General features: G+C 43.2%; 3 protein-coding genes across 4 annotated transcripts; 2 read left to right on the forward strand and 1 right to left on the reverse strand.

The window, feature by feature from the left end:
* Positions 1-87: 87 nt before the first annotated feature.
* Positions 88-1,409, forward strand: LOC135705778 (zinc finger protein 62 homolog). The gene is made up of 3 exons (XM_065227636.1): positions 88-240; positions 308-1,047; positions 1,114-1,409. The coding sequence occupies exons 1-3, from the start codon at positions 142-144 to the stop codon at positions 1,385-1,387; spliced, it is 1,113 nt and encodes a 370-aa protein (XP_065083708.1). The 5' UTR covers positions 88-141; the 3' UTR covers positions 1,388-1,409.
* Positions 1,410-1,526: 117 nt separating this feature from the next.
* LOC135705726 (phenoloxidase-activating factor 2-like) lies at positions 1,527-3,646 on the reverse strand. Its single transcript, XM_065227570.1, has 5 exons — positions 3,478-3,646; positions 2,776-2,861; positions 2,655-2,690; positions 2,172-2,577; positions 1,527-2,117 (listed from the first exon to the last, which is right to left on the reverse strand). Exons 1-5 carry the CDS (start codon positions 3,586-3,588, stop codon positions 1,587-1,589), a joined length of 1,170 nt encoding a protein of 389 aa, XP_065083642.1. The 5' UTR covers positions 3,589-3,646; the 3' UTR covers positions 1,527-1,586.
* Positions 3,647-14,671: 11,025 nt separating this feature from the next.
* Positions 14,672-19,261, forward strand: LOC135705711 (zinc finger protein 83-like). Of its 2 annotated transcripts, none has more exons than XM_065227550.1 (5): positions 14,672-14,825; positions 14,913-15,602; positions 15,674-15,753; positions 15,816-16,097; positions 18,496-19,261. In XM_065227550.1, exons 1-5 carry the CDS (start codon positions 14,818-14,820, stop codon positions 18,648-18,650), a joined length of 1,215 nt encoding a protein of 404 aa, XP_065083622.1. In that variant the 5' UTR covers positions 14,672-14,817; the 3' UTR covers positions 18,651-19,261. The 2 variants fall into 2 exon arrangements, with proteins under 2 accessions (XP_065083622.1, XP_065083630.1); XM_065227558.1 differs by having other exon boundaries at positions 15,686-15,753.
* The last annotated feature ends 885 nt before the right edge of the window (positions 19,262-20,146 follow it).

Below are 20,146 nucleotides of genomic sequence, written 5' to 3' on the forward strand. Positions count from 1 at the left end.
ATAGGGAACGCAATGGAACAAGGAACGTTGTGACCTTGTGAGTTTGGTTTCTGTTTAGCTACGGATTTTCGTTGCTCTCGAAGAAAGCGTACTGGTGAAAAGTGAAATTTTTAGGTGAAAGTCAGTCGTCTTCGAATCACGATGGGTGTCTGTAGATTGTGCACCAAAAGTTCCCTCGCCAATGGACGACTTGCGGACCGTTTCTTTCGGGAGAAGGTTCTGGACATAATCTGCATGTGGGTAAGTTAAAAGTCTTAATGAAATCAGCAAAAAAAAAAAAGAATGTTCATTGCCAGCTGCTTTCCAGGTTGACGTCAACGATGCCCGTCAATCAAAGGATGTTTGCGATTCATGCTTTAATTTAGTCGAAAAGTTCTACTCCTTCAAACGTGACTGTCGGTCATTCCAACTGGCATCGAAAGAGCAGATAAGCAGTTCCGATAAGAAATCCACACCAAATGAAGCCTGTCCGCTAGTTATTAAATTTGTCGATCCTGCTAAAGTGGAGAAAGCCTCCAAAGAAGAATATGCTGAGGTTGATTCTGAAGATGAGTTCTTCCGAAATCTACCTCCACTGAAGAAGCCCAAGAAAAAGTACGTTACGAGAAAATCACCCAAACCACCGAAGGTGGATGTAAACGGGGAACGCATCGTCGTTCCCCGCCCATGGAGGAGAAAGTTCAAAGAAGCCATTGACCTCCCACCGGACGAGTACCGTCAGTATGTACAAGGAAAAACAAACCCGAAGAAGCCAACCGTGGTGTGTGAGCTGTGTGGCCGTACCATCGATATCTGTCGTATTGATGGCCACCGGAATCGACACATGGGGCTGGAGCCCTACGAGTGCGATGTGTGTGGCGACAAGTTCAACTGTAAGTATAACCTGAGAACGCACCACCGACGAAATCACGTCAAGGGCGAGGAGTGCACATGTTCCACTTGTGGGAAGCTCTTCATCAGTCGGCTGGCCCTGCAGTCGCACATGAAGAGCGTTCACGCGGAAAGGAAGTTTGCCTGCAGCTTGTGTCCGCTGAAGTTTGGTAATAGGTAGGATATTTACGTTCACTTTTTGAAGGTTGTAAATTAAGGGATGACTTTTTTCTTCTTCCACAGGTCCACTTTAAACTACCACCTGAAAATTCACAACCAGACGCGAGACTTCAAGTGTCCCCTGTGTGGGAAAGCATTCTACTGCAAATCGGTGTGGAACATACACATGCGAACGCACAGTGGCGAAGCGCCTTATCGGTGCAGCGTGTGTAGTGCGGCCTACGTGCACAGGAACATGTACGTAGCTCACATGAACAAGAACCATCCGGGCGAACCGCTGATGTACCTGAGTGGCAAGAAATCGTTCAAGGAATCTCTGCTTAACAAGGGCGTATGAGTGCGTGTGGATGCAAATAGTACGGTTGGTGAATTGTTTTAATCCGAACTTCCCTTTGATTCTGGGGTTTGCTGGTGTTGTTAAATATGCTTTGAACCATTACCCATTGTTTCACCAAACGGAATTGCAATTTCGTTCTATCAAAAGTATGCTTTATTTCCTCTACATTCTATAAACTGCGCCTTCTAAACCCCGAACATCAAACTTCAATTTCTTCCTCCAGCAGCGTGGTCTGGATCCAGTCCACAAAGTTGGACACCTTGACGTACGCTCCCGGTATTCCATCCTCTCCACAGCCCAGTCCCCACGCAACGATACCGGCCTGAACGAAGTGATCCCCGCTTTTGCAGGCCAACGGAGAACCGCCGTCGCCTTTGCAGGCGTCCACTCCGGGTTCGCCGCCTGCACACATAAAACTCGAATGCAGCCGGAAGAACGGGCCTAGCCTGGTTGACTTGAATATTCGCTTACACTGTTCACGTGAGACCACCGGAAGCTCCATCTTTTTCAACACCTCAGAATACTTTCCCGCGGGGTTGAAGTTTTCCTTGCCCCAACCGGAAACCATACAACGGTTACCGTCGAAGTTGTCTTCTGCAGTTGGTAGGCAGATCGGGTTGATGTGCTTGTTTAGGTCGGCTTCATCATCCAAGATCAACAGAGCCAAATCATTGTGGAACTTTTTATCCACGAAATTCTTGTGAATGATCATCTTATGCACACCGTATTGCTAGAAAATTAATACGATTAGCATTCAATCCTGTCAACAATCATAGAAGCTTGCCTGATATGCTAGGGGTTCGTTCTCCGTCACCGTATCCCATTCGCCCAGTCGAACCACGACGTCATCCAGTACATTATGATCCCGCATGCAATGAGCCGCCGTTAGAACAACCTGTTGATGAATGAGTGATCCACCACAAAAGTATTCAAAGGTTTCCTTTCCCAGAAGCGATTTTCGTTGCAAAAGTGACGCCATCCAGGGAAACTCTGCAAACTGAGCAATGGAACTATCTTTCACCCGATAGATGTACCCATCGGGATGGTTCGTACCGCAGCTCGGCGGTGGCGGTTGAATTGGATCTTCCGTTACTACGGGTACGATGTCGTGTCCTCCCCCTTTGGACACGCTTTCCGAAGCGCAGCAACGCATTAAAAATTCCTCACATGGGTCGTTCGCGGGATCGACCCTAATGCAGAGTTAAATAAGAAACGATCAGTAAGCCTCAGGGCACACCAACCTTAAAGATCAATAATAAATACATACCATACATCTACCACATAGTCATCGAAATCGCTCATTCTGAAAATAATTATTGATTGAAATTAGAATAAGAAAATATTATGTCTGTATTTAAGCTAAACGTGCCCAAACATAGTTAACCTACCTTGCTTGGAAAATGTTCTCACCGTCGGTGTTGATTGTCCCATTTAGGCATAGATAGGTCTGAACGCAGTATCCTCCTGGGCATGTCTGCAAATGTACCGAATGGGAAATGCAAGATTCTACTACACTGGTAAACTGGTCTCGGAAGGTTTCTTGAATAATTTTGTAAATTTATTTTTAGCTACATTTTCAAACAAAATCTGCTTCCCCAGATGCACTGCGGCTAGAAAATCATCTCGAGAAGGTTGAATACAAATATTCAACTTTCTTGACATTATTTTTGTTGTAAGAAATGATGTTTGTGCTTTTTGTTTTGCGTGTACTTAATAAATTTCAGAACATTTAAAATTTAGCTAAAATCTTCAAAATCTTAAAAAAAAAATTTCAACACAAACTTGCAAGCTTAAACGTAAACATTAATACACATTCAGTCAGTGTATGAAAAAAACCGGTTAAATCTAGCAGAACAACTACAAACGGTGGGAAAAGTCGAATGTAAATATTTCCTTTGGGATTCCCCCGAGCTGTACCGTGATGCGCGAGTAGAATCACTGCGCTGATAAAAGCAAGTACCTTTGACCTGTTATGCTTTGTTCGCACTACCTACGGAGTTATTGGCAATCTCCAATCTGATTTGAGTCCGATCGTAGTTCGACTAAAATGTGTTTCCGAACATGAGCAAAGCAAAAAAACGGGTACTCACCTTAAAATCCTTCAGATAATCTTTAGTTGATTCCTCCGACGATTCTGCACAGGATACCCAACGGGTAAGCTGCGTTATCAGCAGCACTAGAACCACACTGATCAATCTCATCCTGACTGGAGCACGTGTTTCCTCTTCACCTATCGGTAGCAGACTGAGCTCGACTATGTTCACTCGGGAGATTAAGAAGGCACGTCGTCTCGCAACGCTGGTTAATCGCCTCTAAGTGGTGCGGTGCGGTGCGGTGTAACATCTACCACCGAATCCAACTGAGATGTGACCTCTTCAAACCTCTTCAAACTAAGGTTACAATTTTAATACAAACACACTTGCTTCTAGTTACATTGTAGACCTCTGAACTCTAAAAGACCAGATGGTCCCGAAGAAACGAGCTCAACTTTTTGGCTCAGCTCTGGTTCTATCTTTGGTCCCAAGCTAATCGATGCACCCCTCGAAACATAGGAAAATCCACGAACCCCTCATTTGACCTGTCAAACTTTCATAGCGAATCGAAATAAACATTGTGTAGTTCTATAGAATGTCGACTAGAATGAGGTACGTTAATGGATTTATTGGACTTAGGATTACAGTGTAATGAAAGGCCAGGTTTAGAATACGAATAAGAATATATTGACTTAAGATGTTGTCACATCGAGAGCACATTTACGATTAAACAAAATGGTTCTTTTGCACTTTCTTCTCTCTACTACGCAGTCGACCCTGCTGACATACCGATAGGGATGTACACGCACCACACGTATACTGTAGGGGTGGCACGATTGTTGCCTCTCCAATACTCCTCCTCAACCAATGCTGTCACCACTTGAAAACAATCCCATCATTTCAGCAAACTTCTTCTGCTTGATCGCACCAAGCGGTTTTGTAAGCACATCTGCTACCATATGCTCCGTCGGACAGTACTTTAAGTTCAACACCTTGTCGTTACACATCTGCCTAACGTAATGCGATCTGGTTTCAATATGCTTCGAACGACGACTCGTACGTTCGGAGCTCGCAAATGTGATGCAACTCTGATTGTCCTCCAGTACTGTTACAGGACCCTGACATGGTTCCCCAAACTCCTTGAGCAGATTCACAAGCCACACCAATTCCTGAGTTGCTTCGCTGAGCGCCACATACTCCGATTCCATCGAAGACAGAGTGACACTCGTTTGCTTTCGACTGCACCACGAAACGGCGGCACCAGCGAACATGTACACAAAACCAGTGGTTGACTTCCGGGTACGGATATCACCAGCCCAATCCGCATCAGAAAATCCGACCAGGTCACCACCAGTACTGTCATACCGCAATCGCCAATCCTTAGTCGTCTTCAGGTAGCGCACGACTCGCTTCGCAGCCACCCAGTCCGCCTCTGTCGGTGAACTTACTCTTCGCCCAAGTATTGATGCACTTACTGCCACATCCGGTCGAGCACAGACCGCTATGTACAGTAGTGCTCCGATGAGACTTCTGTACTTTGTTCCATCAGACAGCAAAGGACTCTTGTCCTCCACCTTCACGTATCCGGTTTCCATTGGAGTTTTTACCCCTTTTACATCACGAAGTCCGAATTTCTCAACGACTCTGTCAATGTATCCCTCCAAAGACACACTGTATCCACCTGCATCACAATGTACTTCCAAGCCAAGGAAATAACTCAGATTGCCCAGATCCGTGATATCGAATTGCTTCTTCAACGCTTCGTACACCACTTCAATTTCCGCTTCTTCCTCACAACCAACGAGAATATCATCTACATATACCAGCAAGTAGATCCTTTTCCCTTTCACTATCTTCGTGTACAGACAGCTATCGGATGTGCTTTGCTTGAATCCCATGCTCTGAAGAACATAATCCAGTCGTTTGTTCCAGCACCTAGCAGACTGCTTCGCCCGTAAATGCTCCTCCTCAAGTGACACACCATGTTCTCCTTGCCCTTTACCACGTGTCCGGGTGGTTGCACCATGTACAACTCTTGGTCAAGTTGGCCATGCAAGTAGGCGGTTTTCACGTCAAAGTGTTTTAACCTCATTCCTCTCTTACTCGCCGTTGCCAACAGAAGTCGAAGCGTTGTGTGTGTAGTTACCGGTGCAAAAACTTCATCGTAGTCTTCACCGTACTTCTGGGAAAAACCCTGCGCTACCAGGCGTGCCTTGTGCTTGGTTAACGCACCAGCTGCGTTCCGTTTCAACTTGAAAACCCAGCGGCAACCGACAGGCTTACGTCCCTTAGGTAAGTTAACCAATTCCCACGTTCCATTTTCAGAATGGGATTTCAACTCATCCACCATGGCTGCATTCCATTCTTCCTTTCGTTCACAGGTCAGTGCTTCCTTCAAGTTCTTCGGTTCCACTTCCTCCCCGGATACAGTCCCAGCTGAAAATATTTCCTCAATCAATCTGCTTGGGGGAACGCCCTTCGTGGAACGCATTGAAATTTCGTCCAACGGAAAACCATGAAATGGAGAAACACCATCAGAAGCACTACCATACATTGTCGAATCCAGATCCGAATCATCATTTTCATCATTTGTCTCCGAAGATCCATCAGAATCCTCTTCCTGATCTGATTCATCCGAAGGCATCACCAGTGGCACGTCGAAAAATTCTCCTGTGGCTGGAGACTCAGCTTTTGGAAACGTACGGACGGCTTCTTTCACGCTGCACAGCTCCAGAAATTCTGCATCTCTGCTGATCGTGACATAGCCCGTCTGCACATCCAAGAAACGATACGCTTTTCGTCCCTCCGCATAACCAACAAAAATCAACTTTTCGGACTTCATATCCAGAGCCTTCCGTTTTTCCTTCGGAACGTGCACGTATGCTTCACTACCGAAAATCTTCAGATGATCGTACGATGGCTTCTTCTTGTTCCATATTTCATACGGTGTACGGTCAATCGACGACGATGGGCAGCGATTCTGCAAATAGTTCGCAGTGTTGATCGCTTCGCCCCAGAACTTCTTCTCCAGACCCGACACAGCCAGCATACATCGCATCATCTCCTTGAGATATCGGTTCTTCCGTTCAGCCACCCCGTTTTGCTGTGGCGAATACGGTGCCGACATCTGCTGAACAATACCATTGTCCGCGAAAAACTTTTTCAAACTACCACCAGAATACTCACCACCCCCATCCGACCTGATGCACTTGGGGTAACGTCCGAAACGATTTTTTATCAAATTACAGTATTCACGAATCTTCTCTTCAGCATCCGATTTGCGCTGAAGCAAGTAAATCGCCGAATAACGACTGTAATCGTCGACTAGAATAATGTAGAAGCGATTCCCCCGCGGTGTTGCCACTTCCATCGGATCACCCAAATCACTGTGCACAAGTTCACCAACTTCATTAGCCCGACTCTTCGAAGCTTTCGGAAATGAGTCCCGACTCCCCAGACAACCAGAAATCGTATAACAATGTACACACAGTATCGTAAATTGCAACAGTTTAAGTCAAAATCGCATATAAGAATAGCATACTTCGCATTATGTTTAAGTTAAATCGTATAGAATGCAAATTTCCGACCTATATGCCATGACTCATTTTTCAGTCGTACTGTATCACAAATTAAATCGGATTACATCGTAAGACTTTTCAAAATGAGTTTGTTATTACAGATTAAATCGTTTATGATGTTAAATCAACTCGTTTAAAATTAAATTTAAATATGCACGTATATGGCCTCCACTTTTGTACGTATAAGCCATTTATTTGCATTCTATACGAATTGTTCGTTTGTATATATGTTTGTATATCATGAAAACAACTTTGAATATACGTGCATTCTGGTTGTCTGGGTCATCTTCCCCTCGCAACATGGTCCACACACCGATTTCACATTACATTGTCCAATCTTCAAGCCATGACCAAGACTCTCACGCACTATTTTTATTACAGCCTTCGAATCACGGTGCCCCAGGCGACGATGCCACAGATGCTCACACGAATCGCTATGCTTATCTTCAGCCGACAGCGCTCTATCCGGAAACTGTTTAAGGTGATACAGGCCACCCTTCCGTTGACCAACCAAGACCACTTCGTTTCCTTTGAACACTTTACAAGCGGACTTCTCGAACAACACAGTGAGTCCTAAATCAGCAATCCTACTTACGGAGAGCAGATTGCTTGCGAGCGAAGGAACATGAAAAACGTTCTCCAGTTTCACATTCACTCGAGTGCCATCACCGTTCACACAGGCAATCTTACCTGAACCAGCACCAGCTGATTTAATTTTCTTTCCATCAGCCAAACAGATGGTCGCACTTTTGGAACCGTCGAGTTCTCCAAGGATAGATGCGTCATTGGTCATGTGAGAGGTAGCACCTGAATCAAGATACCACACACTTGCTTCTCCAGTACTCCCAGCCGCAAGACACATCACGAACCTTTCATCACACTCGGCAGCCACATTAGCTTTTCCATTCTCTTGACGATGTTGGGCCAACTTTCGGCAATCACGCCGGAAATGTCCCTCCTTCTTACAGTAGTGGCACACTTTTTGTTTCTCCTTATTCACTTTTTGTTTCTCACTGAATAATTTATGCTGCCTTCCACTAGCCGAACCCGTGGCGAATGCACTCTCTGCTTCAGGAGACTTTTCAACTCGCCGTCGACCCTCATCCAGCAGCTTCCCTTTCACGAAATCAACTGTGAGGTCGTCATCCGGACGACTCTCAAGTGCCATGATCAAGCCATCGTACGACGAAGGTAGGCTAGAAAGCATCAATGCCACAAACCAGTGATCTTTCACCTCTTCGCCTAGCGCCGTGAGCCGAAGCCTTAACTCCGCCATCGATTTCAGGTGCTCCGCCATACTTCCACCTTCTGGCATACGTAACGATACCAACTGACGCACAACATGTATTTTGCTCGAAAGAGATGCCCGCTCATGACAGTCCTTCAGAGCATCCCACATATCCTTCGACGTCGTTTTCTGCATGACGTGAATCAGCTGCGTATCTTCCAGTGCCAGTCCGATCAATGCTTGCGCCTTCTCGTCGTTCGAGGTCCAGGTCGCATCAGCACTTGCAGGTTTCGGATCGGTCACCATTTTCAGCAGCTTTTCACGCGTCAATAGCAGCCGCATCTTGAACTTCCAGATGCCATAATTGTGATCGTTCAGTTTCTCAATCGAGACTTTCGTATCCGCCATTTTGTTTCCGGCACTACAATACTGTTCTTCTCGATATTTTTTAATACACTTCGCGTCGAACAACTAAACTATCGCACTTTCACGTTTAACTGGGCCCATAACCTATTGGACTTAGGATTACAGTGTAATGAAAGGCCAGGTTTAGAATACGAATAAGAATATATTGACTTAAGATGTTGTCACATCGAGAGCACATTTACGATTAAACAAAATGGTTCTTTTGCACTTTCTTCTCTCTGCTACGCAGTCGACCCTGCTGACATACCGATAGGGATGTACACGCACAACACGTATACTGTAGGGGTGGCACGATTGTTGCCTCTCCAATAGGATTTGCTTGGGACCAATGGGCTAGTCAAGCTAGTCAATTTAAAATCGTTATAGCGAATTCGTTTATTATTCAGTTCCAACCTGGATCGGGTATCAAGATTGTGTCTGCTTGTTTTCTGACAAACGTCAGTTTGCTCGTTTGTTTTTAAAACCTAGCTCAGGTTGAGGTTCACACTGACAAAAAGTTTGGTTTCGCACTGGGTTGGAACTGGTGTTAACCCCGATAATAAACGAATTCGCTATGAGTTTCTACTATAGTCGCTATATTCATAGTCTGGCGGATAGAATATCGGGAATCAATTGAGCTGTCAAATAGCGGAACCAATCGAGCAAATCACGACCAACAACAGAAAAGAGCACATCAGCTGTTGCGAACAAAATTACGGAAACCGTTTTCTCGTGACTCAAGGCTCGCCTACACAAACTAACACCATCTTTAGGTTGTGGAAAGTTTCCCCTATCCGATGATGCTGGTAATTTATCTTCTTTTGGCGATGAAAGAATAATCAACATTTTGTTTATAAAAGTTGATAGTACCTTTTCAATTGTGGGTCTACAATATATTGAATTGGTTCCGCTTTTTGCTAGATCGAAATTCTATCCGCCAGACTATGAATATAGCGACTATAGTTTCTACCGGTTGTTTGTACTGTCGCATTAATGGACCTTCGCTCATTCTCAACTTCTATTCAATTTTTATACTGCCGTACTATAACGGAACTATCTATCTACCCTCTTCTAAAGACCATTCTCTAGCTAATAAATTATCACATTAAAGCAAAGCGTCATGCTCGGCTTCATGTTAGATAGCATTTCCAACCAACTCTGAACCATAAAATGTTTACTGACAACCATGACATCCACAACGCTGAAAATGACAGACCTCCCTGCGATCGTAGTTGTTTATTGGCGTTGACGGCGTCTCTGTAGCTCTTTACTCCTTTGGTAAAATCCAATAAAGCGTCAGACTGTGCGTGATGCATGGCGGACTATGTAGGGTAGGATCAACCGGTGAACACTCGTGTTTATTTCAGTTACCGTGAGGACGTAATTTGTGATGAGCCCCGGTCCCTTTCAAATTGTATCATTATTTATGTACGGTTCATATATTTGAAATGACGTTTCACATTAATCTAGTGATGGCCGATTTTCATTCAAATTATCGATTAATCGATTAACGAACCGAAAATTAAAATATTTGTAATCGGTTATATCATGCCGCTATATGCATTAACTTCTCCAGAGGATCATCACTGATCGTTTCAAACATGTGCTGCATTCTCATTGATGGAAATATGGCAGCACAGCGAACAAAAAAAAATCGATTAGATGTTAATCGAGTAATTAAAAAATGGGACACCTCTGATTTTGGTGTGTTTGTTTTGATAAAAATGAGCGCAAAATTTCATCTCTGTCGAGGGGGCAGCAAAACCACAAAATTACCTTGAATACGGGGGGTATTCATTGGATGAAAGGGACCGTGAAAGAGGACACTAAAATAGAAAGTTTTTCTTCCAACAGTTTCATCTTAGTATTCATCTTTGGTAGGATGGTGCAAAACGCACCCTTTAAGCAAAATCGTCAATGGCTGGCGAATGGAAGCTAAAGTCAAGAAGAAAGTAATGTCGTTTGGTTCATTACCATGTTTTCTACAAAGATCGAGTGATTTAGAACTACAAAAGGATGATTTTCCATGACTTTCAAGGTATTTTTTTAAATTGCTTCCAAAATGATAGCGGGGCAAAACGCCTGATTCATGATGCAATATGCACCACAACATTGGGACAAGACGCACGACAACAATGGCCAAAACGCACCACAACATTGGGGTAAAATGCACCCCATGGTAAACAAACCATAACCCCTGCAAGTAGATAATGCAAAGGGAAGCGGTAGTTCAAATGATTATTTCTTTATGTTACATCAGAAAAAAGGTCTCAACATCTCAATAGAATGTTAAACTGTGATTCATATCTAAAAATTATACTAAACGAAAATTTGTTAATTTTTTTTTTGTGATGTATGATGTTAAAAGCTTAATTTACAGTCGATGATTTTAACAACAGTGTCCTGTTTTGCACAAAATGCAATTTTTTTAAGGAATCAGTAGGTCAATACATGATTTTATGATCAAGAATTATTTGTGAAACCTCCAGTTGAAAACAATCACAAACCGTTATCCGGAAAATGCATCTGAGGAAAAGTTATCGCTGTTTTTCTAAAAGTGGGCATTTTACCCCAGGGGTGCATTATGGGCTGTTCTCCCGTACTATCCTTTCACTGCATCTAAAATTCCCATAAGATGCTGGCTGTAGCCGATCACTAGATCGTTTGAGTCGACCCGATGACAGCAATCAGAGGGTGTATGATTTTCTGATATTAAGCAATGTTCCATTTAGTTGTAGGCGGAAGGTGCAAGGAGTACCGTCAGGAACGTGGTGGCACATCAGCTCCGTGGCTTATTCTCTGCTGAACATTTTCGACCGTAGTAAACTCCGCAGGTACCGCATATGTACAGAATAGATCTGAATCAAAGCTTACCTAGTCAAGTTCGAAAAAAAAATAATCAAGGTGGATCGAGAGGTGGATGGACATACGCAGACGGACGGGTTTTGTTCTACTGAAGGTTTTGCTGGTGTAAAATAATTCAGTCCGCTGGTTTTATAATTATATTGTAAATTATTTAGGAAAAAAATTAAGCACAGAGCCTGGGGCAGAAAAATACTTACTATATGCTTTTTCCGAGGGGGACGAAAGTAATCTGTTCTACATTTCTTTTAACGAATTTCAATAAAATTTGTTTACTTGTGTCCAACCACTACTCGCTAGATGCTCATCTCAATAGAATAAACCTCGTGGACAGCAACATCTGTCGGTGTGGAAACGGTTACGATGACATCGATCACGCAGTTTAACAATGTACGGATAATGACGCCGCCAGAGAACGACTTTTGAATATCCTATCAGAGACGTGTTGGGAACTCGCGATATCTGCTATATGCAGTCGGTTTATGTGTTTCTTCAAATGTCTAGTATAAGATTTTAATTCCTTTGTCTTTTGTCTCTCTTTAATAGTTTTTGTTTGTCTTGTCCCCCCGTCTTGATGAGTCTCATCGTCGCCCACTGGTCACCATAGCCGATCGAACTCCAGACGAAACTAGAACCGCACTACCATTCATACTGGCGACAACACTCTGATGAGACAACGAAACCTTACCCCCAAGCTCCTCCCCTGATCCTATCCTTCGACAATGTACCTCTCTAATCTCGAGTAAGCCGCGAGTATTCGGCCCAACTCTTACTAGACATAGAATAAAGTGAATTTTGTTACAAACAAAGAACAATGAACTATCGGCTCCGTAAAGCTAACGCGATTGAGCCTTCCAAATAAACGAACTAGTTAAAAAATAAATAAAATTTGCTTAATTTTATCGAATTTGTTTTGGATAAATTCGATTCGTTGTGAATTAACGCGTGTCTTTCGATATTATCCAGGGGGTAAGTCACTCTGCCACCTTGTGCTAAAACCCACAAAAGCACACTTCGACACACTTCAAACACCCTTCCACTGCCAATAATGTTTATACGTTTGTTGATCAATTCAGTGGTTTTTTTTTCTTGCAAAGGAGAGAGAACCACGGCGAGTCGGTTTGTTGGATTGCACCGGACCTCGATGAAGAAAATCACTCGGAAGTGATACTTACACCGTATTCCGCGACCTGGAATTTCAATGACTGGATACGATCGGGCCTAAGAGAGCGCATTGATGATGGCGAGGATTAAGGTTGAATACGATAGCTAGGTACTGGTATGTGCTGGTATGTAGGCAGTAATCAATATCAACTGTGGAGGAGGAATGGATGGATGATCCTTGGGAATGGGTGGCCGTGTGCTGTCTGTTGCGTGTCCGTGTTTTTAAATAAATTACAACTTCAAAAAGTAGAAAAGTCTGTCAAGATCCGTCAGAATGCTCCGATGAATTCATTTTGGTAGGTTGGGAGTGTCACAACATCAGTAAGGTGCTTAGAATTCTAGATCACTACCGGGTTCAGTCCACCTCGCCTCTGTGGTCGTGCTCCTTGTAGTGGTTATTGGTAGTATCATAGAGGTAACTCTAAGACCACTGGGTCCCGAAGAAAATCATTATTATTTTTGGCTCACTCAGTACCAGAACAACGGTCCCAAGCAGTCCCAAGCTATTTCACTCACCCCTGCATGTTCTGCATGAATCCACACACCCCTGATGTTATCTGTCAAACTTTCATAGCGAATCAAAACAAACATAGTGTAGTAATAGAATTTCAACTAGAATAGGGTACGTTAATCGTTTGCTTGGGACCAATAGGCTACTAAAGTGGTGAGCCAATTTAAAATCGTTAGTTTCGTATTGATTGTTGGTAGTATTCCGTTTATGCTATGTTGCTTTAAGAAGTGAATTTTGCACATCTTGATGAATTGAAGCAGCTGTTTTAGTTCGGCTTTCACATTTTTCTCGAATATCTTCGGTAGTGAATCAGATGTACTTTGTTGTTATAAGCAAATAACATCGAAGAAGTCGCTGATGGATCCGTCATTTTGTTATGGTCAAGGATATGGTTGCCAGTAAGTATATTTTTTCGGTTCAAGTTTTGACAGCTCGGTCGACACGAAGAAACACACAGAAACACCTTCCGACACCCAAAAACCCACATGAAACACAATAAGCACAGACACAATGTGGCAGAGTGACTTACCCCCTGCCTTTTTGTATTGTTTGTTGGGATTTTGCGATGTTCCTTTCTTATAAACAAACGGCTGTCACAGTTACTTGTCATGATAATTACAGAGCTGTGATCCGATAACAGAGATGTGAACGATACAAACAGATATTAGTTGTTTTTAGAGATTTAAGCTAGATTATATCGGATATAATCGATAAAATGGATTTGTCCGACTATGAATCGATTCATTGAACTTGAGAGTTAGTTATGGCAACATTTGAATAAATCTGGGACTTTCATCCCCCTCGGCTTTTTCACTAGAGTGAAAAGGCAAGGAACAATCCATTATGATTTCCGCATATCAGTTGCTTATATGATTTGCCAATAAGAGTAAAGAGTAACACATTCGTCGTAGACGCTAAACTACTGTATATAAACATAAAAATTGAATGTAAACAGTCATAGAAGTGGTGCCAGAATTAATGGAAAATTTTGGTGGAAGTGTTTTTGGAGTGTGTCGAACTGTGTTTTTGGAGTGTTAAACACAAGGTGGCAGAGTGAGTTACCCCTTGACTTGACTAGCCTGTTGGTACCAAGCAAACCGATTAACGTATCCTATTGCAGTCAAATTGATCTCATCGCATTAATTTTCATTGTTTGAGAATTGTTTCGTTAAAAAACCAATTTTATTTTTTCTCCCGTACAACAATTTAACAATAAATTTTATTGTACTCTAAATTCAACAGTTAAAATTATTGAAATTTCGTTGATTTATTATAATTTTTTTTTTTCGAGTAGTCCCGGACCGTACAGAGTGGACATTGACCAGTGGACCAGTCTAAACACTGTTGTGAACAAGCCCCAGTCATTCGTTGGAATCTAAAACCGCAGGGAACCTGCCGCCATCCACTTTCCACCGGACCAACAGCTGTCACTGGCACTCGCAGATTCTCTCGTCCGCTTCTCTCTTTTTCCGCTCGCGAAATCTCCGCTCTCTCGTCCTTTGCGTGTTGTTTTCTTTTCATTCATTTTTCACCCTCTTGTGTCTAGCGTTGTTTTGCTAAAATCTTACGAAAAAGAAAAAAGTTGGAAAATTTTGCCGCAAATGAAGTGAAAATCGTTGCTACCGTTCCCCCGCGACCGTAAACAAACGATGAACTTGTAAGTTTCGACCAGGGAATCGGGTTCTGTGTGGGAGATATGTGGTTTTATTGTGTTGTGCCACCCCCTCTATCTCTATTGTTGCAGCTTCATACAGAACGACCAGATGAAGCGGGAGGGACTCTACCTTCAGCAGCATCTTCCACCGCAGTTGCTTCCACAGGTACTCCAGCAGGCTCATCCCCATCTGCACCAACAACAGCAAGTGCATCAGCAGCCGCTGCAGCAGTCCGGCACTAGCCAGAACCACATAGGAGCGGATCCGCTGGCCTTATCGATCATCAATTTGAAGAAGGAATATGACCCATACGATAAGATCACGCCTCCGGTGTCGCAGAACGTTGTAGTGCAGACGATCCCGCATCAGGTGTACATACCGCAGCTGTTGTCCCAGGTGGGGGCAATCCCTCTTAACCAGGATTTGATCTCGCATCCAACAACGAGTACAACGGTCACGACTACAACGACGACGACGACGACGTCCGGTAAGAAGAAAAAGAAATCGAAGGCAGCTAAAACGATTGTCCTACCACCGCTGCCGGAAGGGTTCATCGTTAAGATCAAGGAGGAGTACACTGAGAACTATGTGAGGACGGTGACCAAAATACCGGAGGATCAGTTCATTCGCACAATCAAACCACCGGGCAAGAAGGAACGGAAGTACCACGACTACAACCAGATCAGCGAGTACCGGTGCGAGCTGTGCGGAAAGTATTTCAAGGACAAGTACAAGCTCAACTACCACGTGAGGATCCACAGTCCGGAACTGTCGCACAGGTATTTATTGTTGATTGGGGACTGTCGGGTCCGCTGCCGGGCAAAGAACATAGGGTACTAAAGGTTTGAAGGTATACTTTTAGGTGCGACATCTGCGGCAAGGTGTTTGCCCACCAATCGACCCTGAGCAATCATAAGCGTATTCACTCTGGTGAGTTGGGGGTAGAGGCCAATCGTTTGTAATGGATTATTAACTGTTCGATTTGATTGCAGGCGAGCGAGCCTTCAAGTGCGGCACCTGCGGGAAGGCGTTCGTGCAGAGCTCGGCCCTGTCCAACCACACCAAGATCCACACCGGCGAGCGACCGCACGAGTGTCTGATCTGCGGCATCAGCTTCATCCAGAAGATCAACCTTATCTACCACATTCGGATCCACAACAACGAGCGCCCTTATCGGTGCAACGTGTGCAACAAGTCGTTCATCCAGCAGAGCCATATCAAGAACCACACGAAGGTTCACAAGAAGGACAATCCACTGGATTGCAGTATTTGTGGTGAGTGACGTGTGTGAGGTACAATCTGACGCTCTCTAGGTGCGATATTCAAAAATTCAAATTGTAGAAGGCCCTCGTCATTACATTCCTTTTACTATTTTACACAACATAATGTGAACTTTTTGCAATCTTTAAAAACTGGGGCCACATTATGGAACCAAGTTGAAAGGACTGTTTTCCTACAAGCGCTTCGTTTCGACTACCACAATGAGGCCCCTGGGTTTGATATTTATTTTCGGAAATGCATCAGAGTATGTAAATATGTGTCAAGGCTCGCCCACGCAAATCAACCAACATCGGGTTGGGAAAGACTTCCCTTATTCGATGGTTGTGTTGGTTTGCGCGGGCGTGCCTTGAATTCCAAGAAATCGTCGAGAGAAGTCATTGTTTACTAAAACTGTTACGCCCTGATTACAGGTATATCTAGAATTCATGCTGAACAATGCACTAGGTCCTAAATATGAGATTCTCTTTGTCGACTTTCTTCCTGCATTCGCACGGCTATGTTAAAATATTCCCAGCTAATTTCAGCACACAGATCGATGAAACAAGCTATTGGGGCTTATAACGGATGTCACTTCACGGTGAAAACTTGTCACTTGTCTTCACGGTGAAGTGATTCCCATTTGATTTGTACGGCAATCACGGCTCTTATTCTGAGTATCACTTCCTTATCACCGTGTAGGGACACCCATAATAAGGCCCATTATCTAGCATTTTTTACGACAAACACGACAAGAAACGGTTCAGTATCCAAGTTATTAACGAAAGCGAAAGTCGAAGAAGAGAATCTATCAATGTTACTTAGGACCTAATGCATTGTTCAGCTTGAATTGTACCTCATGGACTTCTTAAGGAAGATCACTAAAATGCTGATGCAGACGTTGTTCCAATGAAGCATACATTTAGGCTTTATATGTATTCTGCCAGTATTTAAAGTTTCACGCCTGATGGCTATGCATTCCACAACACCTAAATTAAATTTAAATGTTGATGATTATTGCTACTTTCTTAACATTCCTATTGAGCTTCCGAACCGAACCGGAGATGAAGAACGTACTTAATAATTCGTACCAATGAATTCGTCCCTTCGAGTTTGCACTTGTTTTAGAAATGTTTTAAATTTGTCGAACCTCTTAATGGAATCCCTCTATGAAGCGCTTTGAGTGTATTGGCTTATTTCCTTTTAATTTCGTTATAATTGCTCATCTTGTGGTGTTGAGTACTTGGCACTGATGAAGTCTGCAAGTAGTGGACGAAATACGCGTATCTGTCAAAAGATAAGCAATTATAGGGTAGAGCACTACTTCGTCGTAATCGCCCATTTCCGTTCTATCGATCAGAAAAAAATCAATAATATAAATGATTTAGCGGTGCCGGTGATGTAGTAGTAAGCGTGATTACCTCTCACCCCAGCAGGCCTGGGTTCAATCTCCACGCACCCACGCACCCGGGATGTGCTGAGGCATAACATCTCTGATCACGGGATCAAGGGAAGTAAAGCCGTTGGTCCCCGGTTCATGAGTTGATGGGTCGAAATGTAGGGTCCAGGTGTGGGAGCTGCCTCCCTGGAATCGGTAGCATTGGTGCTCAGCACGGAAAACAAGATCGACGGAAAACAAATCAAGGAGAAAAAAAAACAATGATTTCACCGTGCACAAATCAATAATAGGTTTGTTCCAATGCGTTAGCTCATTAGCTACAACATAAATCCTGTTAGAGCGCATTGTATGAATATTTACGCTCATTGTTCTCAAAACAAAAGAAGCGCTCCTAGCGAATCCCCCTTTTCTACGTTAATCCGTACGACGAAGAAAATCTAATGGCGTTTCAATGCGTTAGGACGGAATTGAAACTCGTAGAACGAATTTAGAATCAAGAAGCAGTATTAGATTTTACACAATATCTCAACAATTTGTGACTCTTTATCAAATCCAACGGCATACGTACCGTTGGATTTGATAAAGAGTCACAAATTGTTGAGATATTGTGTAAAATCTAATAAAATTTAGATAAATTTAGAAGTCATCTTTGACAGAATTATTCCATTTTTCTTTCAAACCCGTTTCAAAAAGAGAGGTAAAGCGTGGGTTGTGCTTAGTAGGATGGAAATTAGATCAAAAACCCTAACGGAATTAAAAGAAAATAAACCAACACACTCAAAGCTCTTCATTAGAAATGTTGGTTCTTAATTCTTAAAAAATTCAAAATCGTTCAGAAATTTAGAGCTTTCTTCAGTTTTTCCATGTTTTTTTTTTAAAGAAATTGTCACTTTTACTGGTGCTACTTTGGCTCAAATTTCCAGTTTTAGAACTACTGACATCTTCTGCTCAAGATATAAAATGTATCTCATATTTTTACCCAACACTAACACTTGCCAACCATCTGTCTCCAACAGGGAAAAACTACACGGATCTCAACGAGCTGACCGATCACTATTCCTCCCACACGGTCGAATTGCCATTTCGCTGCCAAACTTGCGGCAAGTGCTTCGCACAGGCGAACCATCTCAAGATACACAAGAAGAACTTTTGCAATAAGGCCCCGAACTAGGAGAGTAGGCAGCAATAGGCAGCGAGAGAACATCCCGTGAGCTAAATACCGACCGTTCGTCTTTAATCGATATATAGGTACATATATATATTGGTTAGGTAGTTGCAATAACTTGACTAACCGTTAATTTTCCGTTTTGCGCGAAACTAATTGAGCTCCATAGAAACCATCACTTTTGGTTGAGATGAAACTGTTGAATGCAATCATGTTTGTCTATTTTAAGTCAATCCGCCATCGTTGAGTCGTCATTGTTGAGTTTCCTCCTGGTAGATCGATTTATTAGATTTAATCCTGTCCATTTAATCAGTCCAGCAGCCTCAAACAATACCGGAACCGCGTACCGTGTGTGGGTTCCAGTTTTCCTTTGATTTTGTTTAATCATATTTTGTGATAGTAAAACTAAACCTGTTTGCCCTTGCTGCTATCCTACACAAGCGAAATAAGTAAAAAATGCATTATGTACGTGTGTAAGGTAGAAAAGATCTAAAGAAGTAATACAATTTTAATCGTTTCTCATTGGCGCACATTCGGGTGGTTTGCCAATGAAAATACACAAGGTAACTGCTGTTCTGAAATATAATCAAGAAAGTAGGCACGACAAATTACGCATATTTCCGTAGCTTTACATTCACTGCCATCCGAAAGCCTTCTGTTGGTGTTGTTTAGATGAACAAGTTAAGAGTAAATCACTCACACACTCGCATATATCGTGTGCGCACTACTATCGAGCTCAGCATTTGACATCTTTAGTAGCACCTTTAGTACCATCTTTAGAACTCACCACAAAGCGTCTCACCCTCCCTGGTAGACGAGAGTGCTACGTAGGTTGAAGTCAATCAAGAGAGCAGCATTTAGAAGATTTACGAAGTATCGCACGCTTCCTCTGAAACTACATTATGTGAGGCTGAATCACATATTGTACCAGCGAGACAGTCGTGAATCCAACGAGGCATCCAGCGCAAACTTAAGCTACACCCGAAATCCTTTTGGAACTACGTGAACGAGCAACGCAGGGAATCCGGCCTCCCATCGTCTATGAAATTCAACGGAGAAGTTGCTGCCACCGTTCAGGATATATACCGCTTTTTTCCGACAAGTTTTCCAGTGTATTCACTAATGAGATACTAACTGACGACTATATTAACCTGGCTGCCAGGAACGTTCCAGTCAATTATCAAACGCTGGGTTCAATTGATGTTAATGCTGAGATGATTTCTAAGGCCGCGACTCTGCTCAAGTAATCCTTTAATCCTGGACCTGGTGGAGTTCCATCTGTATTTTTGAAGAGACATATTGCTAGCTTGTTAATTCCGCTTCTTCGCCTGTTCCGAATGTCTCTCTCCAGTGGCATATTTCCATCCTGATGGAAATTTGCGAACATGTTTCCCGTCCTCAAAAAAGGAAGCAAACGAGCTGTGGATAATCCAAGTCTCGTGGCCGTAGAGGACCACCGGTCTAATCAGCGTCTTGTAGACAGTCAACTTCGTGCGGCGGCG

This window comes from Ochlerotatus camptorhynchus, unplaced genomic scaffold (assembly GCF_037179485.1).
Source record: "Ochlerotatus camptorhynchus isolate MF236.1 unplaced genomic scaffold, CSIRO-AGI_Acam_v1.1 ptg000022l, whole genome shotgun sequence".
Lineage (NCBI taxonomy): Eukaryota > Metazoa > Arthropoda > Insecta > Diptera > Culicidae > Ochlerotatus > Ochlerotatus camptorhynchus.

Bases quoted from the DNA above. Each gene is read 5' to 3' on its own strand.
- LOC135705778 (XM_065227636.1), top strand. From the start codon at position 142: ATGGGTGTCTGTAGATTGTGCACCAAAAGTTCCCTCGCCAATGGACGA. The intron at 241-307 runs GTAAGTTAAAAG...GCTGCTTTCCAG, and splicing joins TGGACATAATCTGCATGTGG to GTTGACGTCAACGATGCCCG. The intron at 1,048-1,113 runs GTAGGATATTTA...CTTCTTCCACAG, and splicing joins CCGCTGAAGTTTGGTAATAG to GTCCACTTTAAACTACCACC.
- LOC135705726 (XM_065227570.1), bottom strand. From the start codon at position 3,588: ATGAGATTGATCAGTGTGGTTCTAGTGCTGCTGATAACGCAGCTTACC. The intron at 2,691-2,775 runs GTAGGTTAACTA...AATTATTTTCAG, and splicing joins GAGAACATTTTCCAAGCAAG to AATGAGCGATTTCGATGACT. The intron at 2,578-2,654 runs GTATGTATTTAT...ACTCTGCATTAG, and splicing joins GACTATGTGGTAGATGTATG to GGTCGATCCCGCGAACGACC.
- LOC135705711 (XM_065227550.1), top strand. The intron at 15,603-15,673 runs GTATTTATTGTT...AAAGGTTTGAAG, and splicing joins AGTCCGGAACTGTCGCACAG to GTATACTTTTAGGTGCGACA. The intron at 15,754-15,815 runs GTGAGTTGGGGG...ATTTGATTGCAG, and splicing joins TCATAAGCGTATTCACTCTG to GCGAGCGAGCCTTCAAGTGC.